We start from the raw sequence: 24,542 nt of genomic DNA on the forward strand, positions 1-24,542 counted from the left end.
TCTCTTAGGGCCCCTGGCCCCTTACCTTCATTCTCATGCCAGAAATCTTGGTGTTTTTTTTGATTCGGCTCTAAAATTTGATAAACAAATTAATTCTGTTGTCAAAGGTTGTCATTTCCACCTACGAAACATTGCCAAATTGAAACCACTCCTCTCAGTCAACGACTTGAAGACTGTCACAACCGCTCTGATTTCCTCCCGTCTGGACTACTGCAATGCCCTTTATTTGGGTGCCAGTCATCTCCGTCTCGCTTGCAACTAGTGCAGAACGCTGCTGCTCGGCTGATAACTGGCACAAGGAAGAGAGACAGCATCACACCTATACTGGCCTCCCTGCATTGGTTACCAGTCAAGTATAGGACTGAGTTTAAGGTACTTTTATTTGTTTTTAAGGCTCTACATGGCCTGGCGCCCCAGTACATCTCGGAGCTCATCATCCACATTACCCCTTACAATGTAAACCAATGGGGAGGCAATCTATGGGCATGAACTTTGTGTCAAACAGAAGCTTCTGACGTCTAAACTCTAAAGTTTAAAGTCTGACAACTTTCAAACCTGTATCAATGGATTTGCAATGAAATTTCCTACTAAAATATGATTTTTAATGTAAGATTTGGCCAAAGTCATGGGATTTATGAGGATATTTCACAAGAAGCGTACTCTAAAATCCTCCTCTCCAACTGCTCCTGGTGATGTCACTCCCTCAGTGCTGTGAAACATTCCGCAATACACACTCATTATAAAATCACAGGAGGAGCAAGAAAAGACTTTAAAACTCACACTCTTATATCTCAAAAACAATAAAAGATAGAAAACACATGTAAATTCAAGATTTGTAGGTCAAAGTCTCGTGACTCATTTAAAGTTCAAATGAAGTTTGTATCTAAAACTATGTGGAAGCAGTAAATGTTCAAAAAGGTGTGGGTTCACTCACACTCTCCATTCAAATATATGAGTATTTTTCTGTCCAGCTGCAGTTACTTATTGTCTCTACACACCTGACAGTACACATGTCAATCACACTTTGACCAGGTCATGTGGGTTAAAAGTCTTTACTTTTCTAAAAATAGACTTGATGAAAATTAGGAAAATAATTTGTTTTACACACAAACTCATCAAGAGTTTTCAATTTACTAATTGAAATTCAAGTGAATGGGCTCAAAACTTGCTTAATTTTGATGACACAGGTGTGAGCAAGACAGACAACAGACAAACTTTCAAAATAAAAGCACACCACACTTGTAAAGAAATATCTCTCATTTTTAAAAAGCAAAACGATCTGATCCCGACGGGCCAGAGTGCGAGGTCCCGACCAACGCTGCTTACAGCTTTAATTATCTTTAAATCTTTTAACTGTTATGCAGTGACATCATTACATTAGCTGATACAACTGAGCTCCTGATAACTGTGTGAGGTTATGAAATTTATGAGATAAAAAACAGCAGACCTGTAACGCTTATCAATTCAAGACTGTTGCTTTACATGAAAGGTGGCAGATGTTTGTTATATCGATGCCTTTTGTCAAGAAATGTTTATATTTATGTGGAGAGTTTCTCAGTAGCACCAAGATAAGTGACTAATAACAGAATCCAGCTGTGAGGCTTCATATAGTAGAAATGATGGAAGATGAATGTAGTTTATTGCATCGGGACACTTTGACTACAGTCGTTCTCCGCTTCACCCGTTGATTTCATAACATTAAAGAAACTTATTATTAAAGAAATTTAACAGAAATTGCAACATGCAAACATAAAAAGATCTTCAAATCTAAATAAACAACGAGTGGCTCTGAATTAGTCATTGAATCAATTTTAAATATCTTTAAATACGAGATCTGAGGTCAAAAACTTCCTCTGGATGAAATTACAAAATGTTCCCGTCATTGTTCTCCTGCTAATATATAAGATAAAAGTATTAAAACACCTGGTAAAAGGTGCCGAATCTGTTCAAAATCATCAAGACCCCCCAGTTAGATCGTCCCAACACATCCATGACTGGGAGTTATTACACTGGAGTGTGATAAAACTGGAGTACCAGTATCACCAGTATCACCAGTAAAACAGTGCCCCCAGCTGGCGGAAAACATTCACTGCATCTGTGACTTTTATTGATTGATTGTGTGTGTGTGTGTGTGTGTGTGTGTGTGTGTGTGTGTGTGTGTGCGTGTGAGTCAGAAACATGCCACACGTACCGGAAACTGATCTTCATTTCAAAATAAATGTACAAATGTCTTTAGTCAAACACGCTGGTGCAAAGAGAAGTCATCTATAATACAGAATATATTGTATATGTAGTAAAATGTTTAATAATATGTAGATTAGACTCCTTAAAACAACACAATATGTTTACTTGTGAGCTCTTGTCACTGGTTTGTTGGTTATTGAGATCCAGTCAGGGTTTCATTTTCTCTGTTTGAATCATTTTTAGGCTGAAAAGGATGAAAGAAAAAAAAAAAAACAAAGATTATAGAAACGTCTGAAAAAATAAATGTAATTTTGTATTTTTTTGTTTTCAGCACCACTGCTGCTAATAACAATAATGTACATTAAAATAATATAAAATTGACATTATTTTAAAAATAAATATAAATGATTGTTGAATGTAAACTTTCAGGTGTTAAAAATATGGATTCACTAAAACACAATAAATATTAAAGGAAAAAAAAGAAGATTAATTTGATCAATTTCCCCCAAATTTATACAAATGTTTCCAGTTTCAGATGTTGATCAGAAACTTTTCTTTCTATTTTGTTTTTACATTAATCAGTGAAAGTACCAATACTACAATGTGAGAGCAGCATGTTACTGTTGTAGCTGCTGGAGGTGGAGCTAGTTTACACTACTTTATATACAGTTAGCTAGTTTAGTCCAGTGGTTCCCAACCTAGGGGTCGGGCCCCTCCAAAGGGTCAGCAGACAAATCTGAGGGGTGGTGAGATGATTAATGGGAGAGGAAAGAAGAAAAAACAAAGTTCTGATACACAAATCTGTTTTCAGTTTTTGGACTTTTTCTCTAATCTTTGATTTTTGCTGAAATATTGGATCATTTGAACATTTATTGAAATGAAAGCATGTGAGAAGTTTAGAGGGAAAAATCACTATTTGGTGGAGCTGTTAACAACTCATAGACATGTGAAATGTGACCCCGACTACACACTGCTTTTTGTAAGACGTCAAAAGACAAAAAGGTTGGAAACCACTGGTTTCATCTTTAACAATGTGTTGTATTTTAAAAGCTTGTTATATTATCCATTGTGTCAAATCTTCATCTGAAAAGTAACTAAAGCTGTCAAATAAATGTAGTGGAGTAGAAAGTACAATATTTCCCTCTGAAATGTAGAAAGTAGCATCACATGGAAATACTCAAGGAGGATACCTTTAAGTACGTGAGTAAATGTACTAGTTACTTTCCACCACCGGTGAAAATGTCAACTGAGCAGAAAACTTAAAGAAAACTTTCTAAAAAAAAAAGAAAAAAAAAGAAAGAAAAAGGAAATCATGACGTTCTTATCTTTTATGTTGAAAGGGTAACAGGAAGTGTTGGTGTTATACAGGTGAGCTTGACGCAGCCGCAGAGCTCATTTAACCTGCAGCATCTGAACCGTCCGCTTCAGAAACCAGCAGAGGAACAAAGAGGAGAAACAACAGAAACAAACAGGTCAGAACTGATTTATTCTCTGCGATATTTTCTCTGTTTCATCTTTGTTTGATTCATTAAAACTGGAGATGAACCTGCAGACTAAAACATTTAAAGATGATGTACGATAAAAAAAACAAAAAAAAAAATTTAAAAAAAAAACAACACTGTCAAAATAGGAATGTTCGGCTCCGGTACTGTGATAAATGTCAGTAATTCATCGTGTAAACTGGTTTTACTGGGCTGCATCACTGAGCCTGAACACTGGGCCAACGCCCCAGTTCTCCCAGATCATGTCCGGATTCATCCATCAATTAAACCATCAGATCAATTAGAAACATCAGACACAAGCAGACATGTTGGCGACGCTTTTTAATCAGATTAAACATCGTTATTTGTCAGCGGTATAAAAGGAAAACCGCGGATTATCCGGCGGTTCTGTTGCAGCAGGTGAAATCCTCCATATGAGGCTGCTGAGTCACCGACATGTGAAGGTTTATTTCAGTCTGCAGTGACATGATGACCCCGATTCACTTATAGACTCACAGGAATCATCACAAGCAGAATCCAGCCACAATAAAAATATCTCTAATCTAATCTATCTAAAATAACTTCCCAGAGACACCGACTGAAATATAATACACACATCTAGAAATACAGGATCTATAATATCTATAATATCTAGAAATACAGGATCTATAATATCTATAAATACAGGATCTATAATATCTATAATATCTAGAAAAACAGGATCTATAATATCTAGAAATACAGGATCTATAATATCTAGAAATACAGGATCTATAATATCTGCAAATCTATAAATATTTTTTTAAATACAGGATCTATAAATCTATGAATATCTATAAATACAGTATCTATAAATCTATAAATACAGGCTCCTCCTCACTAAATGTTCATTTTGTTTTGGGCAACAAATGTTGATTTTCATTATCAAACAACCTTTAAAGTTTTTTTTTTTCAACTAGAAAAATGTTCAGACTAAAGTTAAATTATGTTTCAAACACCTGAAACACGTGTGAAGATGTTAAAGATGTCGGAGCTGCAGTGAAAGCAGTTGAAGTGTCAGTTAACATTAGAATGTGTAAAAACAACCAGACTTATGTTAAATGTTGTGTTCTTATATTATCTCAAATGTTTCCAACAGTGTTCAAACAGAGAAATCTGTCATTTTAAAGAAGGTTCGTTTCATTTGGTCGCCTGTCAGCGCCGTCGCTAACGCATGCGTCAGAAACTGTCATAAACTGACTTTTCATCCAGTTTTAAACCACATTTTTACAACAGACTGTTTACATCTTGGTTGTTTTTAACTCTATATTATAACTGGATGAAGGATTTTAGTCATCAAACGTCTGGATTTTAAGTTATCAGAAAAACAAACTGAGCAAACGTTAGCAGCCGCTCGGCTAGCGGCGGCGTGGCTAGCGGCGGCGCAGCTAGCGGCCGCTCGGCTAGCAGCCGCTTGGCTAGCAGCAGCTCCAGACGTCCTGTGTCCACCGAACAGCGTCACAGAAACACTGATCTTTAACATGAAACTAATTTATTACTTATTTATTTATTTATTTATTTTAAACTCTTAGTAAAAACATCCTGAACGATGAACACTGATGTAAGTTGTAGTTGTTGAAGGTGAACTGTGAGCTGATGTACATTTAAGAATATTTATTAACTTATATTTGGGCGGCAAATACAGCGACTAGTTCTTTAACTATCTCTGTCTGTTGTTATTAATTTCTTAATAATCTGTCAGTTGTATTTGTTTATGTTGTTGCTTTCACTGATGTCTGTTGTAAAGTATTTTTATGTGATAAAACACTTTAAATAAATGTTGAATAAATGTTGACTACTGAATCTAATAACAGTTTTTCATAAAACCATTTGAATAATATGAAACAGAAAAACAGACATTAAAGTCTTACAGCAGAGAATTTAATGATGCATCTCATATTTAAACTGATAAGTTTTCTGTTGATTAACTCATTGATTAATTGATCATAATAAAGGGTGAAGTTCAGTTAACCTCAAATATTCACCGTCTGTTATTTCAGTTATCAGTTAAAACAACAGAATAAAACAAACAGGATGATTTTCATGAACATAAACTGAAAGCAGCGTCTGTCTGGAAGAAAAGAAAACTAGAAAACTAAAAACTGTTGTTTTGATTTTTATCATTAATGTCGAGTAAACAGAGCTGAGAGGCGTTCAGGGCCTGTTGGAGTTTCCAGCTGTCAATAGTTGTGATTCAATCAGGTTTCAGCAGACGAGACTTTGACTCATCTGATGGATTTTCATTAACACTGACGACACTTTGACACAGGTATTGATCAGCTATTGATCAGATATTTAGTCTGAGTTTAGATCAGAACTGAAGCTTTTCTTGTGCTGCAGATCAAATTTAACTTTAAATTTAATAATTTAACACTGAAATACGTCTGTTTGACCTCCGTCTTCACCTTTCTCACAAACATGCCAATAAATCATAGAAGATATTTTTGATTTAAGTAACTTTTGTCAAACAATAAACTAATTTATAGTTGATTTGTACAGTTTAAAACTGATCAAACTGTACATTTCCAGCTGTCACTGGTTCTGATGTGATTTTTTTACTGGTAACACTGGAGTATCTGATGCAGTACTGAGATTCCTGCTGTGCAGTCGAGTCTGTGTTTCTGTCTGTTGAAGCAGCAGAAACTAAAAATAAAACCAAAACAAGGTTTCAAATAAACTGAAGCTGCTTCACTGACTTTACTGATGTTTAAAAAGAACCAAATAAACTAAATATCTAACTCATTAAGAAACTTGTCTGATCATATTTCTAAGATCAGACGTCTGTTATGTGTTTCTGTGTTAGTTTTTACCCATCAGGCTTTGTTTCTAAATGATTGCGTCCATGTAGTGAAGCTGAATTACCAACAACACAACACAACAGGGCAGAAAATTAACCATTTAATTAACCATTTTGATAACTGAGTTTCTACTTTTCTCTCTTTGTGTTTTGGACTGTTGGTCGGACAAAACGAGATATTTGAAGACGTCCGCAGGAACTGGACAGTTGGACGTTATAAATGTTCTTCAGTACAGAGTCAGAGGTTTCGATCCACAGACCGCTGTTATAGAAGAAACGTCTGTAAAACTGTTGACTTGACGCCTCAAACTGCAAACGAGGTCAATTATGACTCTTTCTATTATGAACTTTTGATCCCTGGAGGTTTTATGTTTGTAAAACTTTCCTTGAGCTGAAAAAAAACGATTTAAAAATCTGTGACATCATCACAATGTAAAGTCTGTGGGCTGAGCGGGAACTTGTGGGCGGGGCCAGCGGGGGAACCGACGCGACATGGAAGCAAACCCAGAAGATGGAAACCTGTTTTGGCGAATGCGCCTGGCGAGCAGTTCTTACTGGACTGACTGGGCGCCGTTTTTGATATCCGGCTCTTTATAATACGTCCATGTGGAAACCTGGTACCTACATTACCCACAATGCACCTGGAGATTGTGGTGTGTCATCATTGAATGTATATAAATATGGACGTCATGGCGGCATCCCCCTGCTGGCTGCTGCAGTACAGGTCATAAGCCCCGCCCCCTCCATGTCAGCGGATGGGACATGAACCAATCAAAGTACACGTCAAATAAATTTCTCCCAAAGATGTTTTCTGTCATTTCAGGTCGTTCTTATCACGCTGATGTTTGTCCAAGTTCTCATTTTTCTGATAAGTTTGTCTTTAATTAGTTATTTGATGATATAAAAAGGAGGTGTGACGTCATGATTGACAGCTGTGACAGCCGCTCTCAAACCTCCGTCAGGCAGCGGGTCGGCTGAGGGGGCGTGTCCTATGGGCCGTCATCCTGCCACCCAACTCTATCAATCAATCAATCAATCAGTTTTTATTTATATAGCGCCAAATCACAACAAAAGTCATCTCAGGGCACTTTTCACATAGAGCAGGTCAAGACTGAACTCTTTAATCTACAGAGACCCAACAATCCCCCCCCATGAGCAGCAGCAGGAACAACTCCCCTTTGACGGGTCGAAACCTCAAACAGAACCAGACTCTTGGTGGACGCCATCTGCTTTGACTGGTTCAGCAGCAGCAGCAGCAGCAGCAGCAGTCAGGGAAGGACGCCAACAGGACTGTGAAGGACCGCGAAGGCTCGGCCCAGAACCCAGGGTTCCCTGTGAGATGAGAAAGCACAAAAAAAACTCCGGGAAAGAAGCAAAGTTAGTGACATGCATTGATGTTACATGAATGCATACAGATGGAGAGGAGGAGAGAGGAGCTCAGTGCATCATGGGAAGTCCCCCAGCAGTCTAGGCCTATAGCAGCATAACTAAGGGCTGATCCAAGGCGAGCCTGGTCGGCCCTAACTATAAGCTTTATCAAAAAGGAAAGTTTTAAGCCGACTCTTAAACATAGAGAGGGTGTCTGCACCCCGGACTGAATCTGGAAGATGGTTCCACAGGAGAGGAGCCTGATAGCTGAAGGCTTTGCCTCCCATTCTACTTTTAAAGACTGTAGGAACCACCAGTAAGCTGCATACTGGGAGCGCAGTGTCCTAGTGGGATAATACGGTACTATAAGCTCTTCAAGATATGATGGTGTCTGACCATTAAGGGCTTTGTAAGTTAGGAGAAGGATTTTAAATTCTATTCTAGATTTTACAGGAAGCCAATGCAGCGAAGCTAAAATGGGAGAAATGTGGTCTCTTTTTCTAGTTTTAGTCAGAACACTTGCAGCTGCATTCTGGACCAGCTGGAGAGTCTTTAGAGACTTGTTAGAGCAGCCTGATAATAAGGAATTGCAATAATCCAGCCTAGAAGTAACAAATGCGTGAACTAGTTTTTCTGCATCTTTTTGGGACAGGACGTGTCTACTGTGCAGACTCTCGCTCCAAATGACGTCACACAAGCAAGATGGCCGCTCCTGGAAAGACAACATTTGGCTTCACTGTTGCATAGCGGCAGGAAGTGGAGACGCGTCGTCCATACGCGCCCCCAGAATGTCCCACGCTGTGACATCATCAGCTTTATATTATTGCAGTTCATCTTTTAAATGTTTTTTTTTTTATTTCAGGCTCAAACATGATGGAGAAGTCAAACAGCCAATACGACTCCTTCCTCTTCTGGAGGCAGCCAATCCCGGCCCTGGATCTGTCAGAGCTGGAGGACCTGGGTTTGATTGACACTCAGACAGCCAATAGCAGCAAAGGAAAAGACAAGATGTTCAAACTGAGGAGTCAAGATGAAGAGGTGAGACTTTAAAACGTCCTCGAGTTTCTAATGTGTCTGAAACCAACAGTCAGGAGTCTGAATGAACACTGAAACCTTCTGTACAAAAATGTATTTAAAAGTTTATCTGAAGCTAATATGAAGCTTCAGCGTCCAAATGAGTCAAATCAAGTAGATATCTTTCAACGTTACAGTCTTTTTAGTGCCAAAGTCCCTCTTTTTGTTACTATACTTCCACCTGCAGCTCAACAGGGAGACACTGTCCGAGGAAACACAAAGAGGGAATTTGATGCTAAAAAGACTGTAAATGTGTCAGATATCCACTTGATATGACTAACTCAGACTGATGAAGCTGAATAGAAGCTTCACACAGACTTTTAAATGACTGTGTGGACACACTGTGGATTTTATCCTCCATCACTTCCATTGAAAGCACATTAGAAGGATCTTTAATATCCAGTATGAACAGGAGGAATGATTACAGACACATGACTGCTGGTTTAACTGGAAACACTGAACTGGTCCTTTTTAATATTAAGCCTGTGTGTCTTCCTGCAGGAGGAGCTGTCTGAGTTCTCCTCCTTTAACTACTGGAGAGCTCCCATCGTTGACGTGGACGCTCTGCTGGCCGACCTCAACCTGCTGCTCTGAAACACACACCGTCACCTGACCTCTGACCCCAGATCAGCCTCACCTGTCTGTCCCGACCTCTCACCTTCTTACTCTAAACAAACATGAAAAACTGAACATTGAGGTGTTTTTGTTTCTGCATGTCACATGACCTCAGGCTGATTTTAAACTGGTTTTCAAATCTCTAATCTGAGTTTCCACTGGAAGAAGAAACTAAATCTGATCTGAGTGAAGATTTAAACTGATGAGATTGTCTGGAAACCTTTCAGTGTTTTAACATGTTGTCTTGTATGTAAATCAAGTGGACAAAACGTCCCAAAATGTCACTTTATAAATTAAGTTTTGATCAGAAATGTTTCCATTAACTGAGTTTTAATTTGTGAAGAAATGTTTCTTCTGTTTTCCATCTGTGCCTTTTTTCTTTCTTTTGTCCTGAGCTGCTTTTTGTTAACGTTGATCCTGTTTTAATTTATTTCTCTGCTGCTGAGTTGAGTTTCACTGAGCGGGCCTCAAACTGAAGCCACCGGAAGACAACAGTTCATCTCATCCTGTCAGAATGTGCTGAACACTCGTCAATAAAAGACAAAAATCTCCTTTTCGTTGTTTGAAATGTCTCATGTTTTACCTCAAATAACCTCCACTGAACAGATTTAAAAATATGTAAATAGATGCACATTTCCACTGACTGTCTCTGGGACTTTTTTTTAGATCTGCAACGAGTCAATCATCAGTTTTATGTTAGAAAAAATGCCCCAAAATGTGCAGATTTCAGCTTCTCAGATGTGATTTAATGCTTTTCTTTGTGACCAGAAACTGAACATGTTTGAGTTTTGGATTGTTGGTCAGAAAAAATAAGACACCTGAATGCATCATCATTCACTCTGAGAGAATCTAAAACAGCACTCCAGTTATAAATCAGCCAAAAGAATCAACACGTATTCTTCTTTCTTTTAAATGTATTTATTCAAATAACACCAACCAATAGAAAACAGTTCAACCCACAACAGCCTGATATTAATAACATCCAGACACAGCGAGGCCTCGTTAGCAGACAACAGGTCGTAAATTCACGGGGACGTCGTGTGTAAAAATGTGTCTAAATAATGTTTCCAGTCATAAATAAATAAATAAATAAATCAATATTATCAGCCTCTTTATGAACCTTCTTATCTTCATAAATGACATCAGATGATTCAACCAGTGACATTTAACAGAGGAGTGACGGCGGCTCCTCCAGCCTCCATCACACGTCTCAGGATCATCAGGTTCTGTCCAAAGCATCATGGGAGTTGTAGTTGTTGAATACTAAAAGCAAAATAAATGTTATTTTTGTGTGTAAGAGTAAATAAATATTACAGCAGTTTATTTTTGATAGAAAACATCTTGGTTCAGTTGGACAAATGAAACTTCATCTGTGATATGTTTTTTAAATAAATCTTTATTTGTATTCAAACAACGTTCAGCATGGACATTTTTTTATGTTGATACAAAATACTGAACAGAATCTGACAACTTAATGAGTTAAAACATAAAAAACAAAGAATCATTTTAAGAATCCTTTTATAACAATCTGTTAGCCACAGAAAATATAACAAAAATAAAGCCAAAGATATAAAGATACAATTAAAATTAAAGAAAATGTGACAGTTTTAGACAGTTTTTTAAAGATATTAGCAAATATTCAGCTTTTGTTTTTGGAGTATTGTTCACTTTTTCTTCCAGTTTGAGTTAAAAAGTAAATTAATTTACAAATATATTAAACACTAAAGGTTGGCTGTATGGTAAATATTTCACCAATAAAATGATTTTATTCAATACAAACTCATCAGTTTGTCCTTAACAATAAATACTAATTCAATATTTTTAAATGTCTTTAGTATGAAGTCAGTTTGAAATGTTTAACCAAGTTTTTCCAAGTGTAAAAAAAACCTTAATGATAATAGTCTGTATTACATTTTTTTTTATTTTATTAAACTAATCGTTTGGGTTTTCATTATAGTTACATTACAGACTGAATAACATCATTCATTCATCTCTCTGTCAATGAGATTATTTTTGTGAGAAAGTGTTAGAGGAGCTTAAATCACCAGAACTGATCTGAACTGGTGTCACCATCAGGATTCCAGTAACTGCAAGGCATGCTGGGTATGCAGGCCCGCCAAAGGCCTCTCCTAACTTAGCAAACTAAATAAATTAAATAGATTTAACAGTTTCATACTGCGTACTACTATGGAAAGCAGTATGCAGTATGTAGTAGGTGGTTCTGAATAAAGTGTTTCATCACATTGATGCAAAAATCACATTGAAAAACCATCAATTTCTGCCATAAAACGCTCCCGTTCTCTCTGAATATATCCTCCTATCAGCCCTGGGTGTTTTTATATTTATAGATTCACAGACATGTCAGTTATTTAAATTTTAAATTATATTTGAATGAGTGTAAAAAAAGGTGTATTTCAGCTTTCATGTGTTCTTAAGACTCGGTTTAAATATTCTTACTGTAGATTCAGTTCATCACGTCGGGATTTCGTGTTTAAATGAAACGTTATTATGGCGCCAACATCTGTATTTAATTCTTGTTTTCAGTAGTTTCAGAAACACTTGAAGCTTCTGTAAAGAACAACATGGCGGACTGCGCCTGTGCTAACAGCTGATCTGAGGCCAGCTCGTGCTCGGCGGGTGATGACGTCACACTGCGACTCTGCGGTTCAGACTGGCCTGAGGTCAGTTCGCGGGGTTCTCAGAGAGCCCGCCCACAGGGAGGTTAACGCTGCGGCTTCCAGCTCCGGTGCAGCGGGGCAGCCATATTTGAACCAGATAAAACACTAAAATAACACTTTTTAAAATCACTCTCGGCGGGTGAACACTTGCCCAAGTTTGATTTGCGTCAGGAGACGTAACCTCGCGTGCCGAACAGGCGGGAAATCTACGAGAGAAAAAGGTAAAACGCTTAAATCTAACCTGCTAACAGTCTGCATGCTAACGGCTAACACAGCTAGCTGCTAAACACTAGCGTCAAGTTCCACACAGTGACGCCCACACTTCCTGTCAGGACTTTCAACATAAAAAGGTTTTAGTGATTCCAGATGAATGATCCCAGACAAGCTGTAATTTAAACACTTTTGCTTAACAACAAAATTGCTTAAACTTTTCATTTTACACAACACTAATATTTTGGTCTCATAACATATCAGCGAGACACATTTCATTATTATATGATATATGTTTGATTATTTAATGTCATTTTCATTCATGAGCCTTCCTAAAAATGTTTTAATATCAGAAAATATCCTTATTGTTAATTTCAACCATGTCACCCTGTCCAATTAAATTCAGGCCTGAAAGGATTAACCAATCATCCCACTGATGAACAATGAATCAGCAACAATTGCTTACTTGTTTTATGTCCCTTTGGAAGAATAAAGCCTAAAAGAAATATTTACTGGTTCTACCTTCTCAGATGGAGTTTATCCAGTTTTTATTCTGTCTCCCGTGATAATAAACTCATTTGTGGGTTTGTGATCCTTGGTTGGACAAAACATGCAATTTAAATAACAACTTGGGCTAAGAGTATTATTTTCTGTCATGTAATATAGTAATTACTCAGCTATTTGGAAAAAATAATTGGCATATTAATTGATAGTGATGATAGTTGCAGCTTTCAGGTTTTATTTGTACATGCAAACCTGTTTTCTCTTTTGTACATGAAGTATATTTCAGCATTAGCTTTAATGAGCTTTTATGTTTATGCTTACAAAGAATTTGACTGCAGTTTCTAGTGGCTCAATGTGCTGATACACAACAATGTTCAGAAGACACATACAGCCAAAACAAGGACAACAAAGCTGAACTGAGATATGTAAACATAAACATATGACTATAATGTACAAACAAATAGGTGATGAAAAATAAATATATACATATATCTTGAAACTAATGGAAAAGAACTTAAAATATGGGCCAGACAGTTGCTGTAGGCTGTAAACAAAGATAAAAGTAGTGCAAAGGTGTGTTCAGAGAACAGCAATATTCCAATTTACACAATGTCATGACGTTACTCTGCACTACTGGAAATATTTTATTCATCCTAATAGCAACATGGATCCTCTTACACTATAGATTTGATCAGATTATATTAATCAGATTATCTTGTAATGTTTTGCTTCTAAAAGTTTAGATCTCATATATTTGATAGTTGATACTTTTTATACGCTCTTATTTTGAAGACTGCACCCACAACATCCGGGCGCGTGCCCGCCGCAGCTCGCTAACTTGCAGCAGTAAACAACCCGGAGGAGCCCGACATGCTGCTGAGGCGCCTAATGTGCATGTTTTGCACACTGTGAATACAAGTGTGCACATTATTGATCAGTCCGTACTCACCGCAGAGCGATAACCGCACAGACCCGCATCACGCGGAGCGGTTTGTGCTATTTAGCCGGCTAGCTTGCTAACGACTAGCACAGAGCGGCGCCCCGGCTGGATCCTCACGAACCTGGACGCAGTAAGTAGCAGCTCCGCCGGCCTTCGGTGAAATAAAACGCCATTTTCTCCGCCTTCACATGTTTACCGGGCACAAAGATTAACGGAGACACCTGAGAAGCACGAGACAGACCTCAGAAAGCGGGTTGACGGCGCGCGCCTGCAGAAAGATAGGTAACCGGATGTGGAAGTAGTTTTTTCTCCGCGTGTAAAATAGGAAATTTCTGTGTGACTTCCTCCGGAAAACCAACAACTTAATATCAAACAGTTTCCTGTCGGTGTAACTGTAAATGTTTGGGTGCGGGAGGTGTTGTTTGAAGTAGCGGCGGCGGTTAATAACCCCGCGGAGAGGACGTGGGGGACGCGGCACATGGCGGACTGTTTTCTGCCCGTGAAGGCGCGTAAAATGGCTCCTCGGCCGCGGAGAGAAAAGCTTCGTCTTTCCCCGCTGTGTCGCAATCACAGCCACTGTAAACCACACGGGTTCCATTATCGGACAGCGTGTCGTGCTAACGTGGCTAGCTTCGGCCACCGTCCCGATAAAAATAAATCATTGTTTCCATTAGAACCACAAACAAACAGCCCACACTAGCGTTATATGTTCAAAAACAAGTTACTGCTTCTACTTGTGAGGTTATTTTTGTTTAGTTTCATCTTGCGAAACCCCCCGAAACACTGACTCCATTATCGGACACACATCGATTTAGTTGTTCAACTTCTTGAAGTCACGTTCACGAAGAGACACTTTAAATATTTTTCACGAGAAGTTGCCATATTTTCTATCAGACAGTCCTAATTAAAATATGCAGAGTCTTTCCATCACTGTTTTAGTCAGACTAGTTAAGATACATACGGGGACGTGTCCGATAATGGACACGTAGCCGTTAGCTTCTTCTAACCAGCGCAGTGACGGTGAGTCTGTGTGGAAAGACGCTAACTGTTTCTCCATTATGGAAAATATTTACTGGAAACTTTTTTGTTTGGATCTCCAGACATTATGTGTCTGTATTGTAAGTGTTTTCACATCTTCACTAATATAATATAATATAATATAATATAATATAATATAATATAATATAATATAATATAATATAATGTAATGTAATGTAATATAATATAATATAATATAATATAATATAATATAATATAATATAATATAATATAATATAATATAATATAATATAATATAATATAATATAATATAATATAATAACATAAAATAACATAAAATAACATAAAATAAAATAACATAACTGAGAAATCCAAAGAAGTTAAATGCTGTAAACAAACATGCAGGTTGATTAAAGCTTGATAATCGTGAAAACGTGTAATTAGTCAAATAAATGCAGCAGCTGTGCAGATGTATGTATCTGGTATTTTTTAAAGTTAAACTTTTATTCCTCCAGTTGTTTTGTGATATCAGGGCATTATTTATTATTAATCAGGATGATGGATCGTCTGTGATTAGAACATGAATACTGGTTTGTTACTAAACAGAAATAAACATCTATAAAAACAGTAGTTTGGTAAATTTATGATGCAGTTTACACAGAAATGTAAAACACTACATTAAGGTGAAACTAAACTCTCAGCAGCTCTTTTATTGTGTCCTGATGTTTTGTTTGTTCATCAGGTTTTTTTTAAATATGATGATTATGTACCTGACACTTTACTTTAAGTTATTTCAAATGATTTTTAGTAATTTATTTCTTTCTTTTTTTACAAAGTTGCATCTAATAAAGTTTTTTTCTGACTTTTTGTGACGTATGATGTGATATTGATGTTGATTGTCGTACAAGATGAAGACGAATTTCTATTTTTGTGCAACAAATGAGGACAATAAAGTTATTCAGACTTGTTTACCGTTTCCATAAGTAAGTGGATGAGAAGACAAACTGTTAGTCGTTCATCAGCAGCTGACTGGATACTGGTTAGTGAGGTGTATCCTGTCTGAACTGGTCTCTGAACTGGTCTCTGAACTGGTCTCTGTGTGTCAGATGTCGCTGGTGGACCTCGGGAAGCGTCTGCTGGAAGCGGCTCGTAAAGGTCAGGACGATGAGGTCAGAAACCTGATGGCCAACGGAGCTCCGTTCACCACCGACTGGGTGAGACTCTGCAGCTTCAGTCTGCTCCTTACTGTGCATGTAAACAACAACAACAACAACAACAAACCAGCGTTTATTAATAAAACATCTGTGTGTGTGTGTCCTGCAGCTGGGGACGTCCCCGCTCCACCTGGCCGCTCAGCACGGCCATTACTCCACCGCAGACGTCCTGCTGCGAGCCGGCGTCAGCAGAGACGCTCGCACCAAGGTGGACCGAACGCCGCTGCACATGGCGGCCGCCGAGGGACACACCGTCATCGTGGAGCTGCTGGTCCGAGTAAGAACCAGTCAGGGTTTATACTGGCTTCAGTCTTTATTTATTGTTTATTTAGTGTGATTTCATTTACTTTAGTTGCTTTTATTTGATCAGGACTGTGAGTCTCGAGTGTAACTGTGACCTCTGAACCCTCAACTGTCAGTTTACGTCAGTTTTTAAAGCTGCTGATGAAACTAAACAACTTCTTTCTTTGTTAAAGGTTTCACAACAAGCTGCTTTCATCTTATTACAGACCTTTACAACAACAACTTATCCTGTTAAAACAAGATTTGTGTTATTTAACATGAGAAATGTGTCACGTAGGACTCAGAAGATCAGGTCTTAAAGTCCCAGATTCTGTTCAGGACCTTAAACGAATCAGTTATTGTTTAATTGGTTAATTGATTAATCTGCATCTGCTCCTGATTAACGAGTCATTAGTTATATTATTGGGATTGATCGTTATATAAAACCAGGAAGTAATGAATTAAATAAATTGACATTTATTCATCATCACTGTTATTCATATCTTTCATATTTTAACTGTGAAACGTTATTAATTTACATTCTGTGTGATATTAAAAGTCTAAATTTAACCTGCAGAGATCCCATCGAGGTTTTTATAATAAAATGTGAATCAAACGTTGAGTGTTTATTGATCACCGATCAGCTGGTGCTGAACAGACCAGATACTGACGTCATGTTTTAGTCGTTAAACACGCTGACGTTGGCGGTGACTCGTTTTGTCTGAAGTAACGTCTGCAGCGGCGAGCCGACTGAAAGTCCCGGACGAGTTTGACGTGAATCCCGTTTGTTCTTTTCAGAGCGGCGCCGACATCAACGCCAAAGACATGCTGAAGATGACGGCGCTGCACTGGGCGGCGCAGCACGGTCACCACGGCGTCGCGGAGACCCTCATCAAACACGGAGCCGACGTGCACGCGCTCAGTAAGTTCGACAAGACGCCGTTCGACATCGCCGTCGACATCCAGAACACCGAGCTGATGCTGCTGCTGCAGGTGAGAGGACGGCCGTGGTTTGACCTCTGACCTCTGACTGTTTGTTAGAGACTGAAATGATGTTTAAAGAAAACAGTTTAGATCTTAAACGGGTCCTAAAGCTTGTTGGTGAATTTTCAGTATTAATGAACAGATGGAAACGTTTTTCATCTTAACTGGGATTTAAAGTTTCCAGTTGTGTCATGTCAGATACTGAACCCCAAACGAGTGAACATGCACGTCAGACAGAACCAGTCAGATACTTTATATCTTCATAAAGACGACTCGGCATCATCTGCAACATGTTGTTGTTGTTGTTGTTGTTGTTTACGTGTGTGTGCAGGAGGGCATGCAGAACCAGGTCAACATGAACCAGGTCAACATGAACCAGGTCAACATGAACCAGGTGAGTATGAACGTGGAGTCCAGCACCACCACCAACCAGCCACAGTTCATCATCCAGGGAATACCCGCCATCCAGGGGGGCGTGGTCAACCTGGCCGAGCTGCTCAACAAGGCCAACGCAGGTGTGAACGCACGCACACACACACACACACACACACACACACCTTCAGTCACTCTCTCACCCCTATATTCCACCGGGCGCGCCGCGTCCCGGCTCCGATGCGGCTGCCGGAGCTGATCGCGGCTGCTCTAGTCAATGTATCCGTTTCCACCGGGCACGCGGCAGCGCGTTTCAGAAGCGTCCACATCAAGCAGCACAGATCCAGCTGGGCAGGAAGTCAGACAAATATAAATCAGTCAAAATAAAACACCCCGTGCAGACTCCCGGTCGCATATCAACTATAAACGCAATTAAATCAGACAAATAAAGAAACCGTTTAACTACGTAGCCTAATTAACCACAGCAGAAGCACAAAGATCAAAGAAAATGACCGAATCAACGAAAGCTGAGCAAGTTCACAAAATTGAGCAGTTTAGTTGCCCTGCTACTGCAGTAATTACGGTAGCCGTAAGGGACTTTATCAGCTTTGACTAGGCTGCTGTAATTACTGTAGTAGGAGTGCAACTGACTTTAAATGGCGGAAAGCTTCCCCGCAGTGAAAACACGCTTCTGACACGCTCCCGGTGGAATAGGGCGCCGTGCAGAAGACGGAGCCGGAACGCGGCGCACACACGCGCCCGGTGGAATCCCGGGGTTACGCTCCTGTCGAGATGTAATGTGAATGTTTGTATTTCAGGAGACTCGGAGGAAGCGATGGCTGCCAACGCTCTGGACTCCAACATCCAGCATGCCGCTGTCGTCAATGAGGGAGGTCAGAGGGTCATCACCATAGTAACAGACCAACACGGCAACCTGCAGACCACAGGAGGGATGGCACAGCCGTTCTTCGTTACCATGCAGCACGGACAGCAGAGTACGACACACACACACGACACACTTATCAGACAATGTTGTGTGGATGTTTTTGATGCTGACCGCTGTGTGTGTGTGTGTGTGTGTGTGTGTGTGTGTGTGTGTGTGTGTGTGTAGTGCTGGCGGTGCCGGCCAACACAGTGACAGAGGAGGTGGTGACGGAGGAGCCTCAGCCGCCGCCGTCCAGGAAGAGGAAGCTGGAGATGACCAACAATCACAACGACACAGGAGAGACGGTGAGACAAACCAACGTTATCAAACGTTAAAATGTTGCACAAGAACTAAAACAGTCTTCAGATCAGGAACTATCTGATCAACAAGACGATCAATGTGCTGGTTTTATCTGTAATGATCGGTCGATCAACAGAAAATTAATCAGCAACTATTTTGATGATCAAATAGTTTTTAGTGATCTTTAAGTAGGGATGCACGATATCCGATATGTCGATATTTCCAACTCACTGTGGCCGATGCTGATATATACACATATTATTCTCCAGCTGGCTGAGGAGACTATTATACATGCAGCATAGATTGTACTAAATATGATCAATAAAGACGATATATGAAGGAAGAACTGAGGAAGACTGGAGTTCAGGAGCTCAGCAGTAAAACTTTAATGAACCTGTCAAGTGGGAGCATCAGTAGAGTTTTCATTGAGTTTATTAGACAGACAGGATTAATGTGTGGGATTTAATCTCTGGTCCACACTCCGGAGCAGAAGGTGGCGCTAATGCACCTAATACGCTGGTTGACAACCGCCGTTATAAACCAAAAAGAAGAAGTTTTTTTGGTTTTTTTGCACAGAGTGGTACATCCTGTCAGCCGAAGTGTTTCCTATCTGTGCAGCTGAACGTAGCAGCTCCTCGACGGACTGTTTCACCCTGACGGTCCCGGTGTTTCCTCCGCAGGCTGCACTTCACTCAGCCGCCCGTCAGACCCGCTGCTTCCGGGACTCGGAGCTCCGGTTGGATCCACACGGAGAGCCGAGGCTAACGTTAGCTGGGAGGCTAGCGGAGCGTTAGCCGCAGCATGACCGGAGGGAAGCACAGCCAGCTAGCCTCCCAGCTAACGTTAGCCCCGGTTTGTTATTCAGGTTAAAGCGGGAAGAAGCAGCGGGTCTGACGGGCGGCTGAGTGAAGTGCAGCCTGCGGAGGAAACACCGGGACCGTCGGGGTGAAACAGGCGGCGGAGGAGGAGGCGACATATCGGCCTCTTATAATCGGCAGAAATGGCCGATACCAATATTTCATTTTAGAGCTTTTATCAGCCGATACCAATGATGTGCCGATAATATCGTGCATCCCTTTAAGTAAAAATGTGAAACGTTGCAGCTTCGTAATGATTATAGAAGCTTTTCTGTGTCGTCCGTGAGGAAACTGAATGTGTTTTGTGTTTTGGACTGTTGGATATTTGAAGACGTCACCTCGGGCTCTAATTTCACAATATTCTGTTTTTATAGATAAAACAAATAATGGAGGAAATAATGTGCAGATGAATTGATCGTTAGTTGCAGCTGTAGTTTATTGTCCTGTAAAGAGTTGTGAGACTTTAAATAAAGTTATTTTGACTTTGCAGGAGCTGTTGCAGAGGCAGCTGCAGGAGGCCAACAGGAAGGCGCAGGAGTACCGGCAGCAGCTGCTGCGTAAGGAGCAGGAGGCCGAGGAGTACCGCATCAAGCTGGAGGCCATGTCTCAGAGCCAGGCCAACAGCACCGGCGCCGCCGCCAACACCGCCGCCATGACGGCCGTCAGCCCCGAGGAGGTGGTGGGGGGCGAGGAGGACGAGGAGGAGGCGGCGGGCGTGGTGGAGGAGGAGGGAGAGATGGTGGTGCTGCAGGAGGGAGGGATCATCATGGAGGGGGAGGAGGGTCAGGTGACGCTGGTGGAGACGGGAGGAGAGACGACGGAGGTCAGCTCCTAACAGAGAGGGAGGCGAGGGAGGGGAGGGGAGGGGGGGCACTGACGGACATCATACACATGAACTGGAGGCGCGCTCAGTTTGCTTCCCATTAACCGGAGAATGTGAGGGTGGAGCTGGGTCGGGTGTCCACCATTTTGAATCCCCCGAATGATTCGGTAACAGCGCAGAAACAAAATGGCTTCCCTGAAGAGAAAGACGGACTGAAAACAGACTAAACGGACACGATGGTGGACTTCAGTCATGCACCATTTTGAGTCCCCACTTGCTCTTTTAACTGAACGCCTGCTTAAGCGGGATGCAAAATGGCTGCAGACGGCGAGACGGAGACCGCAGGAGGAGGCGGGACCTTCGCTCGAAGACACGTTTACTTTTCTTTTTTTCTATCTTTACCTGCGATCCCAAATCCAACCATTTTGCTTCCCCATCTGACTCGGAGCTCAAACTGACGGCAGCTGGTTCACGTCAAGTCGTCGTTTTAACGTTTTTTCTCCTGACGTTTGTTTTGTTCCCTTTTTATTTCTGATATTTTGTTTTAGTCGTTGAGTCTTTGAACCTTCACAGCTGTTCGTCTGAAGCCTTCATCACTCTTGAGTCTTGATGATTTGGGACCATTTTGCTTCCCCAGCAGAGTCCAGATGAAGAGAAGCAGCGTCTGAGAGCTACGGAAGCCCAGAAAAGCCACTTTCTCTGCTTTTTTTTTTTGTTTGTTTGTTTGTTTTTGTTTTTTTTGGACACTACAATAACTCTGAACTGCTTTTCCTGCTTTTTTTTATATCATGTTCTTTATTTTTGTTGTTTATAATTTTTGCTTCATCACGTTGAAGGAATTATGAAACAAAACAGTCACAGTGCAGCTGTGACGGATAAAAACTCGTCTCCTCCTCGAGCTCGTTAATGTTTAAATACAGAAAAAGTCATTTTTACTAAAATAACAATAACAATAATAATAATAATGACATCATCATCCTCCAACATGAATCCATCATGAAAACTTTGGTTTCATTCAGTAATTATGACGTCATTCGTTTCGTAGTTTTCGGGTCCAGCAGGGCTGACTGTGACTAATTACAGATGATCGTTTTCATTATCAGTTATTGATTATTATTATTTGAAGTTCTCGTCCCGGTTTTCTGACTTCAAAGGTTCAAATGTTTTATTTCGTCCAACAGTTTAATAAAAGTTGAGTTTAATGTGAAAAACGACAGAAAACTGAGAATCTGAGATTCACTAATCAACGACTCAGCTAATTAACTGATCAATGAATCGACTCTTTCTGTCGTTAATAATCATCAGCTGTTTCTCCGTCTGGTCTCGACGTCCTTTAAAGTGTTTCTTCTTCTTCGTGTTTTTATCGCTGTGACTTCTGAGTCTTAAACTGTTTTTACATCCGTTTCTCTTCGACCTGCAGCGACTGAAACCGACAGCGATCGTCTTCAGTTTCTGAGTTTCTGAGGTGAGAACGAGCAGAACCGGGAATGTTTTTGAAATCTGTGTTTTAAGAACGTTTCAGTCATTTAAATGTTGACTCGCCGTCACTTCCTGTTTTGTTTTTCTGGGTTTAATTTTCTAACAGCTGAACTCGTTTATTCTGAAGTCTTGATTGTCGGAGCGTCTTTGAAAGCAACATGACGGAGATGTTTAACGGCGTTTTAAAGAGGCGGAGCAGATATTTATCTTCTCATGTTGCCACTGAATCTCATTCAAGTCTTGTTTTTATTTACACAATAAACGCAACTTTTTACACCTGAAGTCAAGAGAAACAAACACGACACATAAAAGAAATAATGAATAAAACCAAAAAACTAATTCATGTATCTGAGTTCATTTTTAAATAAAAGATACATTTACATTCATGGCCTTTAAAATAAGATCATAGAAAATCTTTTATCCTTTTTCTAAAAATCAAAATCATAAAAAAAAACCCTGAAAACAGACGCCTGAAGGGGAGCCGGCGAGCAGAAGAGTCATGTGACTGTTAACCTGGTTATTGTGTATGTGAGACTAAAGCTGATTAAACAGGAGAAACATTTAAACCCACCGTTTATATTTTCTCTGGTCTGGTTGAGCCCTGGTGGTCCCGCAGTGGAACAGCAGTTATTGATTATTGATATTGTCAGCTGACATGTTTGTGACCCACCTGTATCCTCCCAGCAGCCCGCTGCGTCCTCCTCCCTCCCATCACACATCCTGCGTCATTTGAGTTGAGTATGATAGTTATTTTTTATAAGCTCAGCGAAGCCAACCTTTTTCTATGTACATATAAAGTTGTATTTTTTTAACTGTACCTGACTGCTTCACCGTGATGATGATGATGATGATGATGATGATGATGATGGCTGCCTGCATTGGTAATCTGAAATATAAACACTTGTTTCTTTGAATAAGAACTTCTTTGTGATGTTTTTTTTTGATGTTGAATCGACGGCGACAACTTTAGAGTTTGTATTTTATACGCAGCTGATCCTGTGATGATGATGACGATGATGATGATGATGATGATCTGTGGCTCAGTGATTTATTTTAATAGTGTTTGGATAATAATGGATAAAGTAATAAGATATATAACACACATAATACTCAGTAGATAGTTAGTGGGTCATGAGATGATGTTTCTGCTGCTCCTTCATTCAAAACTATTTTATATTTGAAATTATACAACATATACAATTAATCCAGAGGAGACAAACATGTACAACAGACACAATACATAAAACAAAGAGAAGTGTGATAAAAAAAAAACATAAATATACATACATACATAAATCAATGAAACATCTTTTAAAGGAGAAAAATGAACAAAAAAGTAAATGTGAATGAAGTCAAGAATATCTTTACAGTGTTGATACAAGAACAATGTCTTTTGAACTTAAAAAAATTTTTTTTTATGTGAGTTCATCACTTCCTGGTATGAATGGGGTTAAAGGCTGCACCGAACTAGTTTTACTTTTATAATTCCCCCTTTTTTTGGTGCACTATTTATGATTAAAAAATAATTTAAAAATATTCTAATAAAAGAAGGATTTAGTTGGTAAATTTGACCTTTAAACTTATTTGTTAGCAGGTATTTAAAGGACAAGATCCAATCTTTTTTTTAACCTATATATTTATATACATTATATCAACAGTAACGTCTCAGTGTGAAATGACATCAGCTAAATTAACAGTATCGTGTTGACAAAGTGCTGTAACAGATTTTAAACTCAGCTGATTTTTACAGGTTCAACAGATGAAACAACAGGAAAAGAGAAATGAACAACAATCATTAGAATATTCATTTGGAGTTTTCATTCATTTATTTTTTTACGGTCGATCAGGTTTGATTGTTTATCCAACCAGAACCGGAGGACAAGATACGGAGCTAAGCCCCGCCCACACGTAGCTTTTAATATAACTGAGAAATTAAAACATATTTCTGAGGTTTTCTCTCCGTATTCTAACACATTTATGTATCTGCTGACGTATAAGGTTGTAAAATGTGGAGATTTCGCCATTTAAGCGAAGATATAACGATTATTTTAGGCGTAACTACAGCTCCCGGCAGGCTCAAGCTGCCAGTGGCTTTTGGGATATAACCGCCCAGCTCGTGGATTATGGCCGATCAGTCCTGATTGACGTGCCCATCGTCCAATCAGAGGCGGCGCTGAAACATACGGCCAACCCTGTGGCGCGGGGGGCGGGGCCGCAGAGGAGGGGGCAGGGCGCGAGGTATCATGGAGGATCAGTAGGCAAACTGTGGCCGTCAGAGGAAAGCAGCGACCGCTCTGATCCCGGGACTTTCTCAACAGTTTACCGCCCGCTTTTTAACCACCACACACGAAATATTTCAAGATGGAGATGAAGAAGAGGATCAGTTTAGAGCTGCGGAACAGGAGCCCGGCGGAGGT

At 39.8% G+C, this 24,542-nt stretch overlaps 3 protein-coding genes and 1 long non-coding RNA gene across 9 annotated transcripts in view; 3 read left to right on the forward strand and 1 right to left on the reverse strand.

The window, feature by feature from the left end:
- The first annotated feature begins 3,561 nt into the window (after positions 1-3,561).
- On the forward strand, positions 3,562-10,109 carry mllt11 (MLLT11 transcription factor 7 cofactor). Its single transcript, XM_042435943.1, has 3 exons — positions 3,562-3,656; positions 8,732-8,907; positions 9,445-10,109. The coding sequence occupies exons 2-3, from the start codon at positions 8,740-8,742 to the stop codon at positions 9,535-9,537; spliced, it is 261 nt and encodes an 86-aa protein (XP_042291877.1). The 5' UTR covers positions 3,562-3,656; positions 8,732-8,739; the 3' UTR covers positions 9,538-10,109.
- LOC121913259 lies at positions 9,923-13,988 on the reverse strand. Its single transcript, XR_006100253.1, has 2 exons — positions 13,900-13,988; positions 9,923-10,821 (listed from the first exon to the last, which is right to left on the reverse strand). It is a non-coding gene; the product is annotated as an uncharacterized LOC121913259 (long non-coding RNA).
- On the forward strand, positions 12,024-23,045 carry gabpb2a (GA binding protein transcription factor subunit beta 2a). Of its 4 annotated transcripts, none has more exons than XM_042435874.1 (8): positions 12,024-12,457; positions 15,996-16,103; positions 16,213-16,380; positions 17,184-17,378; positions 17,701-17,884; positions 18,560-18,736; positions 18,853-18,971; positions 20,314-23,045. In XM_042435874.1, exons 2-8 carry the CDS (start codon positions 15,996-15,998, stop codon positions 20,656-20,658), a joined length of 1,296 nt encoding a protein of 431 aa, XP_042291808.1. In that variant the 5' UTR covers positions 12,024-12,457; the 3' UTR covers positions 20,659-23,045. The 4 variants fall into 4 exon arrangements, with proteins under 4 accessions (XP_042291808.1, XP_042291809.1, XP_042291810.1 ...); XM_042435875.1 differs by lacking the exon at positions 12,024-12,457 and adding an exon at positions 12,465-14,172; XM_042435876.1 differs by lacking the exon at positions 12,024-12,457 and adding an exon at positions 12,466-14,020.
- Positions 23,046-23,786: 741 nt separating this feature from the next.
- The window catches only part of anp32e (acidic (leucine-rich) nuclear phosphoprotein 32 family, member E), a 14,757-nt gene continuing 14,001 nt past the window's right edge, over positions 23,787-24,542 (forward strand). Inside the window, exon 1 of one of the 3 annotated variants that reach the window (XM_042435910.1) lies at positions 23,787-24,540. In XM_042435910.1, the coding sequence (XP_042291844.1) occupies positions 24,487-24,540 (54 nt within the window). In that variant the 5' untranslated portion in view covers positions 23,787-24,486. The remainder of the gene's footprint in view (positions 24,541-24,542) is intronic. The other 2 variants (XM_042435911.1, XM_042435912.1) reach the window with 2 other exon arrangements.

This window comes from Thunnus maccoyii, chromosome 15 (assembly GCF_910596095.1).
Source record: "Thunnus maccoyii chromosome 15, fThuMac1.1, whole genome shotgun sequence".
Lineage (NCBI taxonomy): Eukaryota > Metazoa > Chordata > Actinopteri > Scombriformes > Scombridae > Thunnus > Thunnus maccoyii.